At 40.5% G+C, this 12,358-nt stretch overlaps 1 protein-coding gene and 1 long non-coding RNA gene across 5 annotated transcripts in view; one reads left to right on the forward strand and one right to left on the reverse strand.

Moving 5' to 3' along the window:
* Positions 1-12,358, forward strand: part of LOC102653941 — an 84,384-nt gene that overhangs the window by 36,135 nt on the left and 35,891 nt on the right. The window lies entirely within an intron of this gene.
* The window catches only part of LOC408645 (glutamate receptor, ionotropic, kainate 2), a 218,096-nt gene that overhangs the window by 7,656 nt on the left and 198,082 nt on the right, over positions 1-12,358 (reverse strand). For 2 of the 4 annotated variants that reach the window (XM_006571433.3, XM_026446071.1), the window contains exons 10-17: positions 10,877-11,098; positions 7,864-8,155; positions 7,101-7,239; positions 4,695-4,832; positions 3,073-3,271; positions 1,843-2,074; positions 1,105-1,220; positions 268-423 (exon numbers count right to left, since the gene is read on the reverse strand). In XM_006571433.3, coding sequence (XP_006571496.1) covers positions 268-423; positions 1,105-1,220; positions 1,843-2,074; positions 3,073-3,271; positions 4,695-4,832; positions 7,101-7,239; positions 7,864-8,155; positions 10,877-11,098 — 1,494 coding nt within the window. Of the gene's footprint in view, positions 1-266; positions 424-1,104; positions 1,221-1,842; positions 2,075-3,072; positions 3,272-4,694; positions 4,833-6,254; positions 6,393-7,100; positions 7,240-7,863; positions 8,156-10,876; positions 11,099-12,358 lie in introns of all 4 variants that reach the window. The other 2 variants (XM_016910874.2, XM_026446070.1) reach the window with 2 other exon arrangements.

A 12,358-nucleotide genomic window follows, 5' to 3' on the forward strand; every position in this document is an offset into this window, starting at 1 on the left:
AAACACGGAAAATCCTGCTCGATCTCTTCTTCCTCTCCCTGCACACACACACACGTGCGCAACGCGAGCAAGAAAGACGGATCAGACCCGAGTGGTTTTGTGGGTGCACCGTGACCATTAAAGAGGAACTCCACCATCGCGCGAACATCAACTGATGTATTCGCGCGGCATATCTGGGTAGATCGCGTCGGGATCGAGATGCGTGTTAGACGACGTTACTTCAGGCGCGATCACGCCCTCTTCGACGTGCTATCTGACCTCACTCACCCGTTCCTCGATGGCGACCTTCCGGCTTTTCCAGACGAACTCGCATACCGCGATCACGCAAGCGATCCCCATACCGCCCATCAGCACCACGAACACGCCGCCGACGTTCGCCAATCCCAGCTCGTTCGCCGTCGAGCTGCTCTTCGAGATATCGTCCTGTTGGCAGAACAGAGATTTTTTTTTTAGTCTTAATTTCAAGAATTTATAATTATAGCAGTGGAATTTTTTTTAACGAGATAGAGTATATAGGTCGAGAAAGGAAAAAATGGGGAAAGGAGAAAGGAAGGCGACAGTCTTGTTGAGAGAGGGGGAAAAAAAAAATCCGATTTTTAAAAAACAATCGAGCATTCTAGGGAAACACAGGATTCTAGAGAAATGCCGACGAGACTTTTTCTTCTTCTTTTAAAAACTAACCGCGCAACTTTACTTTTCAAATCTCCACGAGACGATCTTCAACGAAAAATAAGGGGAGAGATTCTTTTTTTTTTTTTTTTTTTCATTCTTCAAACAAGCGGCACAACGAGTTCCATTCCGAGTCATTCCATCCAGAGCCCAGGCTTGGTGGGTCGTTTTGGACGAGAAATTTTGGACGACGAACAGTCGCGGGAATTCATCCGGAATAATACAGGTAGATAAGAGGCGCGTCGTAGTACCGAGGCCATGATTTAACAATCTTTTCGCTGTCTACCCACTTTTATTTTTTTGTCGAGGCTCGCACTTGTTGGAATGGGAGACTCGAGGCAAAATGTCGAAATACACACATTCGAGGGGAATTTGGTAAATACGTTTGATCGAGTGCATCCCGTGTAAAAGGGAGGATCGTGTTTGCATGCTCACCCTACAAGATCCTCCGCCACGTTTCTCCTTCCACCACCGAGTCTTCAGCAAATGTAACTTGCCCTCTTCCTGCAGCTTCAGTATGGCTCCGCTTATGGCCGTTCTGTACGGTGAATCTGAAGTTCCAAGGTCGTTTTGAGCAAGTTTTGTTTTTATCGCGGGCGTGAAAACTTTTCGCCAAGTTTCCTCCAAGTCTTGTCGCCCCTCGTATCCCCGCGAGACCGTTCCATTTCGATCCATCGAATTCTATTGCATTTTCTTGCGACAACGCTCGAAGGAAACTTTCTCGAATTTTTGAGAATTTATCTACGATTTACGAATTCTATTCGCGAACTAAAAGATAGAAATTTCTAAGATAGAAATCAATCGCGATCCGTGAAAATTCCTTTTGAAAATCCGTCAACAACATTATTGTTATGAGCTTACTCGTTTCTCGTATTCGCTGTATTTACCGTAAAATGGCCGAAACTTGTACGAGTGCTGACCGATATCTTTCTAATTCCCCCATAAATCTATGAAACGAATCGTGAAAAAATAATCTTTCCGACTCGACGCCGTCCGACGGGCGTCGATACCATAAATCAAGAATATACGCGTTGATCGGCCGAAATATAACTCTATCTCCTGGATGAACCAACCCGACCGCGCTTTAATCGGCTAACAGGCCCGTCCATCCGTACGATCCTCCGTACGTTTCTGGCTGTTTATATACGCCGGCGAGATAGGTTAATTACTTACTCGGGGGCATGGCTATCCCGTATCCCTTCGAGTCCAAGAGGCCACCGATTTGGGTAAGATCACAGTTTCTCTCGATTACGTATTCGATGGAGGTGGATTCCATTAGGAACGCGTAACTGCCTTTACCCTTGATCACTCGTTCCATACCCTCGACGTTGCTCGTTGTAAATACCGACGGCTTTGCCGAATCCATGAAGGACCACATGCGCTGGTACGTCGAGAAATTGGAATCCTAGATCACGCGAGGAATTTCATGGTCGAGCACGCGTGCCATTAAACGATGGAACGTCGAAATTGGTTAATCTTCAAGGAGGCCTATTACGCAACCGGTAGCCGCCTCCCTGCGGTTCCTACGCCCCCCTGCCCACCCCTCATCGCGACGATCGATACCATACGCCGTGATGCGTGCATGAATTTTCGATTATAGAAATTTCCTCGCTCCCTTCCTCGAAGATTAACCTTGCTTATTTATTTCGATCGCGTGAGGAAATAATTCGTAGTATTTGGAAAAAGTATTTTAATTTAAAAAATCGTTTCTTCTTAGGTAGAAGATTTATTTATTTATCTCTTTGCGCGCGAACGAAGCGAGCAGGAGGAACAAGTTTATTATTACCTATTGTTTCCTTTTTCCTTTTTTCTTTTTTTTTCTCTTTAGTTTTTAGGCAAAGACGAGTTGATAAAAAGTTAAGAGAACAAATTTATATAAACGAGGGTGCTTCCGTTCTTTCCCCTCCTTGGGCGTAATCTGTTGTAATAAAGTTTCATAATACCGAAATTAAACGGGAATTAGCGTTAAGTAATGGCCGCCATGTTTCCTCAAGCAACACGCTCTTCCTCCCGCGTTTCTTCTCGTTTCTCGCGAAACTACGTTCCTCCACTCCCTACCCCCGTGGGGCATTTGCCGATACAATTTCCACATTCTTGCAACATCTTAACGTGCTACCTCGATACGTGTACGCACGTTGCTAAATGGAAATGGAAAGGTATGTAACACTACCGCTCGAAATTACCCAAATTCCATTTAACGTGGAATATTGTACGATTGTGTAAAATTATATAAAACTTTAATTCGCAACCCATCGATTCTCTACGTGTTTTCCTCCATAATATAAATTCACTAATTCGTCAGAACGTGGAATATATCGGAATATTCAGGAGCGGCAGCGTGTTGATAAAAAACGATTACGTGGCCGTCTGCAAAGCTCTCGTGAGTTATTCATCCGATCTTACCCTGAAAAAGGCCGCGGTGCTGCCTCCTTTGAGAGCTCCGTATTTGATTTTCGTCTGCTTTGCAAGATCCTCGGCGCTCTCGATCGGCGAATCCATCCTCTCGACGGTGAGGAACGCGGCCAAGTTGGCAGTGTACGAAGAAATCATGATCAAAGTGAAGAACCACCACATACCCGCCACTATCCGCGTTGACACGGCCCTGGGAAACGAGAATTCAGCCGGTGCAATCGGAAATTTCCTTGGGAGACGTGGGTCAATCGGAAACGCGTTCCTCTGATATGAATTTAAAACAACCGTGTGTATTTTCCCCAAGATCGAATCTCGATCTCTTCGAACGTGATTCGTCCAAGTATCGCTTTTGAGAGGAACGATTGTGAAGTGGAATATATTGCTACGATATATGCACGAGCAGCTTTCGAAACGAACAGTGTAATAGTGATTTCGTCCTATTTTGTAATCATGTTTTCGATAATGTCATCGAGATAAAATTGAACACGAATATCTATATTTTATATCTAAACATACATCGAGAAATAAATATATCAAGCTTCTACTAGCTACGATTTCATGCATTTCAAATAATCTTTTGTTCGATTCTAATATATGCATAACAATAATTAAATGCAAATATGAAAAAAAAAAGAGAGAGAGACTACAATAACCGTTTCGAGGATAGGGGCCGTATCGTAGGAGATATACAACGATGATCTCTCACCAAACGAACGGTGAAAGTGTTGGATGATGAATGAAACGAAGTTGTTGCTGCTCTAAAATGTTTATACCGATCTAATTTCTATTTTACGTATCTATCGATTCAAAATTTCATCGTTCTAACGTTTCTTCTTTACCAATATATTGTTGTCAGATTTCGATTAAATAATGATACGTGGTTTGATAATCAATTTATCATTTTTTTTATGTATCTTTCAGAGGATTACTCTGCGAATATTAATTTTACTTGTAGAGCAGCAACAACTTCCACTAAATGTCGCCGTCGTCATCGTCATGATAATCGTTTTTGTCGACGACACTAAAAATGATAGCAAAGCACGGCGGCAAGTTTCGTGATCGGTTGCAGCAAGCCTACGATATAGCATATCTAGGCTATCGTTACAATATTGTTAGTATCTACGGCCCCGAATCTCGTCGTCCCTGTCTCATCTAAACTTCTATTGTCTTGCAAAGTGAATTATGATTGCGATTGAAAAAGAAACGCGAATCCGCGTACTTCGAACTTCGGGGAAATTCGGGTAAATTCGGGCTGAATCGTATCTCTGCTCGATACTCGATACGAGATAGAAGCGCGAGCGGCTGTCTTCGGACGGAGTCGGCAATAATCGAATACGATCGGCTGAAGTGTGACCGTCGCGCCCGATCGTTGCCGAATCGAGTTTCAATTTCGGATCGAGTTTCGAGCAGGAAGGATGTGCCGCGATCCAGCACAACGATTTCACGATTATAAACGATTAACTACGTCTTTAAATCTCTCATTAATCTCGTAATAATAATATTTCTACGACGAATCGATCGAATGTAAACACGACACGAATGTAAATACAGAGAGATAAACATTACGTTGCTAAGGCTGTAGTTTTCCTTCGTGTTTTCTTCGTTTCACTTACTTCGGCGCTATATCAGAGCCTTGCTGCATAAGCGAGCCTATGGTGAACCAGAGCGAGTTCATCAGGGTGAACTCGTTCTCGAGGACCTCGGATTGTCCGTTGCACGGATGGGGATTCTCCCACTCGTAGGGGCTGAACCTGCACACACGTGAAAGGAGAAGGGAGAGGATTAGACCTCAGAATCGCAACACGCGCGCGAAATACCATTCGAGCAGCACCCAATCGATGCTGGCGACCCCGAAATTCGTCGCGTCCGATCGGTCTTCCGGCACCGGTTCGTTATTCGATTATCTATTTTTTAAACAATTCCATTGCTTCTTTTTCTTTTTTTTTTCTTTTTCTTTTGAATTAGAGACAATATGCTAGAAAATTTCGGGAAAAACCGTCAAAGTCGCTTTTATTCCCATTCTTTCTTGGCTCTTTTTTACTTTTTCTTTTCTCTTCAAAGAATATACTTTTTCGTTATCTTATCATTTCAAGTTAATACAATTAATTATTACTACCGTGAAATAATATTAACAGTAATTAATATGTTGTTATTCGCGAATCCACGAGCAATTAGCAGAATAATATTATCGAAAGGAGAGAATCTCTTACGTGCCATTCTCTTTTTTATTCGTTTCATTGTGAAAAATGTAATTACGATTCTAAAGATCGTTTCCTCGTTAATCGATATTCAGTTAAGGCTCGCTGTAAGGCACACGTTCCGAGACTAAATTCGAAACTGTATTCGAACAAGTTGCGCGACAATTGTCAAACTTTCTTGCAATCTACGATCTATACAATCTCCTTCCGCAATATAATCTCCTCTAGAAATGAGAACATCGAATTTTTTCCCCCCTCCCCCTCTCCGTTTAATGAAAACTTTCCATTCCACTTCCTACTTTCCCGTTCTAAAGAGATTCTAGCGCCACTACTTCGATTTCTTACTTTCAAGTTTACTCGACTTCTACTTCTTAACGCATTACGGCCGTTATATTTCTTATCGTAGTCACCAGCCACAAGTTATTTTCTCGTTTCGTTTTCGTTACACCGCGTAATTGTGCACTGCTATTCGAATATTCTAAAATCATCTAAATCTTGCAAGATTTTCTCGTTTTAACGAAAATATAAAACGCGCACCGGCTCGATTCGATCAATCTCTCTTCGCGTAAACCCGAAACAATCGATTCGCAATGGAACATCTGAAATCGGTCCCAACGAAATCGTCTCGTTGAATAATTCATCCGCTCACGAGACAAGGCGGTGTTGCGCGTTCCGTTCGTAACGAGTAAATCGAAATTACGAAAGTGGAGTACGCCGGTTACATATCGATTTGCATGCACAATTTGCGCAGATCTCCGCCTCGAGGAGGAGGACAATTATCGGGACGAAATCACGAGACACGATAAACAAATTTCGAGAGAAGGTGTATATTCATCGAAAGTGAAACGGTTCGGAAGAACGAATTGAAAGAAGAGAGAAAGAGAGAAACGAAAGAAGAGAAAGAAAAAGAAAGAAAGAAAGGAGAAAAACAAAGGAAAATGATGAAGCGACCGTGTTGCCAATCTAACGGCTTACTTGGGCAGAATGTCAGAGCCCTGCCGCATTAAGGATCCGATGGTGAACCACATGCAGTTGAGCAGCTTGAAGCGATTCTCCAGATGGTCCGGGTTTTTGTTGCACGGATGAGGATTGTACCACTCGTACGGGGTGAATCTAAACTGATCAACTCTAGACAACAGTCTGAATCCTTTTCAGATCGGATGCGCATCTATCTTCCATTCGGGATTCGTTCGCCATTTACGTATGAAGATTAACCGCGTCGACAGCGGGGAAAAAGAGGTCGGATGGAATGCGACAAGTCGGCAAGTGTGTAACTACGACTATCCACGTGTACGTACGTGTCTTCCATTCCTTCGTTTGTGTATCTCTGATCTTACGTTGCTTTTGTTCGCGTCGCCAGGCTATCGTGTTCGATTCGAACAGTCGACCGTGAAATTAGAGTCTCTCTCTCTACCTTCGAGAGAGAGAGAGAGAGATTCTACTCGACGAAAGTTAAACGAAAAAAAAAAAAAGAAGCGACTAACAGAAATCTCTACGATACTTTTTTTTTTAAGAGAATCTCGATCTCGTTTGGAACGTAACAGTATAAACGTAGTGTTCGTAGATTTCTATGAAAATTGTGAAATTATGAAAATGTCTTTTCTCTTTAAAAAAATTTCTCCTCGATGGATTATTACGTTTGATGCAGCGTGTGAAATTTTTTACTTGGCAAATTTCGCAAATCGGATACACGATACACGATGGAAGTATATTATATACATATATATATATTAAGGCTCAGAGATTTTTCGTAATACGAAATTTCACCGGTGCCGGTAGAATATTTTTTTATCAGAGTTTTTGTAAAATGGATTCACTTGCCTGGCTAGTATGAAGAGCAGCACGGATACGCCTAGATAAGCTGTCGCCATATAAATCCAAACATCGAGGCTGAGCGGGCTGAGGAATGAGAAGAGATTCGGTGGCTGCTTTATAGGCTTACGATACAGTATGCTGATCCCTGAAAATTTCATATGTGTATGTGTAAATCCATCGTGAAATTGGGACGCGAAAAATATATGGATGATATCATTTATTAGCTAATACTTATCTCGAAATGAAATTTTTAAAATATCGGGGAGAATAATTTTTTCCCCGTATTAATCTCCAATTTGACAGGATCGAGTGACACGTAACACGTTGGATTTTATTTTAAAATACATTCTATTTCAATTTGCCGCAAAATTTTTTCGTTGAACCAACGCGACAAAATTTTTTTTTTATATTATTAACCTTAACTTGGAATTCGAAGGTATCGAGCGAGGAGAAATAAAACAGAGCAATGAAATTGTATTTTAAAATGCATCAATCCTCTAGAAAAACTTTATCGAGAAACTATCCAATATATTCCGCTGCTTTATAATTCCCCGTATATTTCCGAAACGAAAAATCGAATCTTTCCCCGGAGAAGGTACGACGAAGATTTTTTTATTTTTTTTTTTTTCTTTTTTTTACAAACGAAGAAAAATAACCAAGGGACCTCGATCAACCCTTTTCCCCGTATACAGGAGATTTCACGATCGTTAAACCAATTTAAGAGGGGGCGGTGAAGAGGGAATCGTAGATGAAACAGATCGGTGCTCACCCAGATTCATGAACGGCATGGTGAAGTCGACCGCCTGTTCCCGATCGTACGTGATGGTCAGATCCGCGATCGCTAGATCCGCCTTCTGATCCAACAGTTCTTTCATCATACCGTCCCACTCTTTCGTCTTTTTGTTGTAGGACCCGTAACGTTCATCCGGCACCAGCCGGAACGTGTAATTGAAGCCGAGGATCTTCGATATCTCGTAAATCAAGTCGACGCTGTATCCCTCGAACTGTGCGTTTCCGACCAGCTTGTTGCTCGAAACTTTCCTCATGCAGTATGGGGCGCTCTGTATGGGGTAATGAGCTGGCCAATCAATAAATCGAATTCTCTCTTTCACGGTGTGTATTTCGCGCGCGCGATACAAAATCGGTTACGACGATACGAATATTGAATACTTTAATATGCGGAAGTTGTCTCTAAATCGTGTAAAAGAAAATGTGAAAATGGTTTTTTTTATGCAAATTTATTTTTGGAATTATTTTTAGATTCGTTATCTTATGATGGATTGAACATTATTGACTACTATTGAATGAAAATATTAAATAATGAGTAAGTAAGTAGCAGTAAAATATTATACATATCAAGTATGGGGAAGAATTTAAAATATAGCGTCATCATGAATAGGCTGTCAAAACTTGTAAAAAGACGAGACCGAGACGAATGGAAGAAAAACTTAAATTGCATTCGAAAACGAGATTTCGAATATGAAAAAATTGTGAAGCGATCCCGTGCTGGATCGATACAGATTTACGGTACAAGGATTGAAATTGATCGCAGCGATTGAAATAGTCGAGAGCTGTCGCATCGACGAAACTCCTTTCCCCGTGTAAAAGGATCGATGGAACGTGAACGATAACCTGCGTGGAAAAATTGCCGAGTTATCCGCGTGATTACGCGAATGGGCGGCTTTAAAATTCCGCGTGTTGACGCGTGTTCACGCGAGGCTACAAACCGCAACTCGCGTGAAATTTCGGCGGAGGTTCCGTGGAAATTGATGCGGAGGACGTGGCGTGGCGTGGCGTCGATTTTTTCGAAAAAAAAAAAAAAAACTTGGGTAAAAAGTTGGCAACGCGAAAGGGGAAAAGGAAACTTGAACGTGACCAAAGTTCACGAAACTCGGAAGGAGTTTGTAAAAGTTCATTTATTAATATTGTCGGCGGATTTTCATGACGGCGCATTGTATTTTGTGAAACAAGAAAACTTCTTCTTTTTCTTTTTAAAAATGGACGTAATTCCATATTTAGAATTGGTAGATTATATATTTATTAAGTAACTCTAAATTTCCCAAGATTCCGTCGCTCTTCCGGGATATAATATAAAAAGATCATGCCCTCGTTAACTTTTAATATCTTTAGGCCGTCTGATGGCAGATTTAATGACAATCAGTATCGCTATTAGCGCGTCGAAACTTGAGCGCGACTTTGAAGAGGCAAATTAACACGATCCGTTAATTAAGTTCCAGGAGAAATCCGATTAATATCGCCGTAAATAAAGCACGCTTATTTTAAAACGGCCAAGTTGTACATTATTTAAAGACGAGAAAACGATTCGAAAAACATGAGGATTTCGAATCTTTTTATTAAAATTTAAAGAACAAGTGATTTTTTTCTCAAACGTTTCTTTCTAAATGTTCTTTTATAAAGGAAGAAAAAAAAAAAGAAAAAAACATGGGCCTTTTAATCGAATCTAAAAATAATTATTCGTCCGAAATTTATTTTCCCGTATTATTGCGCTCTACGCAGAAACTATAACTAGAGATTTCTAACTTCTATTATATTCAAATCAGTTCAAAAACTGAGTAATTAAAGGTTAAGTCCTCGCCTCTTTAAACCTTCAACTACCAGCCTTATCATCGCTCACCGTGAAATTCGACGTTTCCTTTAACCCAACGCTCTTCCCCCCTAAAAGGAACATCTGCCCGTTTAATATATTCGCGAGTACTGCATTACTCATCGTCGCAATTAGCCCGGGAATAAGTAAAAGCCAACCGGCCGACTCATCGTGAAAACTTCAATTAAATCGCGTATATCTTTTCGGTTTCTCCTTCGTCTTCGCAAGAACAAGAGCAAGAGAGGGGACGAAAGGAACAGAGGGCGAGAGAAAGAGAAAGAAAGAGAGAGGAAAAAACTAACGAGTTGGCGAGAAGGCGGCGGGAGAAAAAGGAAGAGGAAGTTACTCTCGGTTCCGGGTGGCGTTCGTTTGTCTCTGTTCCTGTTTCCTTTTCATCCCAGAAAAACAAATAGTCGAGATTTTAACGATACGCGAATGATTTACGCGGCCGCCACGTTGAAGCACGTTGAAGAAGAGAACGAAATTTTTTTTTCTTTTCTAAATCCGATGTGGATGTGGAAAGCGGAGGAGACAGACAGGGGAGATTGGAGGAAAATTACTTTAGTTGATTGAAACGAGGCTGAAATGTCGGGGGAGGGAGGGGTTGAAAAATTGAGAATTCCTGCCTGTGAATCCTGAAACCAACCGCGTATGTATTTTTCCGTTAATTCGCGTTTATTCAAATGTGTCGCTCGAACAGCGCAGAGTCGAGAATTTGTATTCTATAGGAAAGGAAGAATATCGGTGTTACCGTATATATCTGTACATCTAGGAGGAACGAATCTAAGTAATAAAGTTTTTAATTAACGAATGGGTAATTAATTTAGCTATGAATGTAGAAATCTCGGTTTAGAAGATAGCGGGATAACGAGAATGTTACTCCGGCCTCCTAGATTTACGCGTAACCTAGATTTTTTTCTTTTGCGCGGCGCGGGAGAAAAAAATTTATGAGAATTTTTTTTTGTATAATAAATCTGGTACGTCATCTGGAATATTTAATTCTGGAATTATTAACACGCGCGATGCGAATATTCCGCGTGAATATTATGGTTATAGCCGAGGATAATTATTACGTATCGTACAATAATTATTTTATAATTAATTTATTAATTCACGAGTTTTTTTAAACGGGTAAGACGGGTTTTCGGGATTTAAATTTTCGTCGATATCGACTCACCAGTATAGTCGTTACGATAAAAGTCTTGTTTTGAAGATTCTCCACGATTTGAGTGTACTCCTCCTTGTAACTTCTCGTAAAATTTATTCCCTTCGTGCTGTTCCAAGTCCCTATCTTCTTCAATCCTTCTTTGTTGTTCAGCTCGATGATGTCGAGGATAAAATCCGAGCGGAATCCCTGATGATCGAATTTGATAGTCCCCGTCAACCCTGTCATTTCAACCTAAAAGGTATTTATACGTTTTATTACGTTCTTTAATTCGAAAAAGAGGGGAAAAAAAGATATTGGTAGAACTATTATTTTCACGGCGAGCTTTTACGCTATTTTTCTCAGAATTCCAATCTTTTTGTACTCCATTATTCACACTTCGTCTCCAAAAGTCAACTAGATTTACCCTATGTTTTCTTTTTTAATATTTTATTACTTCAAATGTTCAATTCGATATTTACAAGTTAGAGCAATTAGAAACGTTAAAATAGAGACGATAGGTTGATCGAATGAATACTATATGAACCACGCGTTGACTATTCCGTGAAATTCTGTAATTAGATTTAATCAACAAATCGCAAGCATATCTTGATTAAACTTTATAATGAAACGATCCACGTGATTTCAATCGTATTTTCCTTTTCCACTTCTCTCTCTCTCTCACACACACACACATCATATTTCATAAATTGAAGAAACCTGGCAATCTGTCATTACCATCCTTATCTTCCTTACTTTAATCACAAGTTTTCGAACAAGATGCTCCTCACCGTCCGTTCAAATAACAAAGCTGTGCCGAGTACTGTTCCAAAAATAACAGATCCTGTATAATCATTCGAGTCTAATTACCTACGATCACATTTCGCGAAACGCGACCAACCAACCTCGGCCTATCCGTGTCTGAACGAATGGCACAAATTACCCATTATCGCGCGAATCGTTGTGTAACCGAACCTGATCGAATCGCGGCACGGCGATAAATTCAAGCGCGTAGTCAAGCAGCCGTACAAAATTAGCTAGAGGTTGCCATTACCTGCATAATTACCGGATCAGCTTTGATACGAATTTTCACCGGCAAATTGCATCTGCTTCGCTTTGGGCGAGAAAATGGCTCCTGTTCTCGGTTACACGCGGTATAATTAGCAATATCGAAGGTAGTTGTACAGTCGACAGTATGCGTTGACAAGTATTTTTCTATCCGAGCGAACGTTTATTATATTCGAGAAAAACACTTCCGCTTCTGTTTTTCGTTTGAATTGCGTTTCATCGACGATAAAACTGACGGGAATAGACACCTAGTGCAAATATTAAAAAAAAAAGAAGAGAAAAATACAGGTATTGCAATCGTTATTGGCTCGATTTGATTTTTAGTTTTTCATATTTAGAATTATAAGAATGTTATACAGAATGTGTAAGAATTCTGGAAACGATATTTTCCTTTGCAAGAACGTTTCTTAATTAATTGACAAAAATCAAAAAATTATATAGAATACA

The sequence above is a fragment of the Apis mellifera genome, linkage group LG1, assembly GCF_003254395.2.
Source record: "Apis mellifera strain DH4 linkage group LG1, Amel_HAv3.1, whole genome shotgun sequence".
Taxonomy (NCBI): domain Eukaryota; kingdom Metazoa; phylum Arthropoda; class Insecta; order Hymenoptera; family Apidae; genus Apis; species Apis mellifera.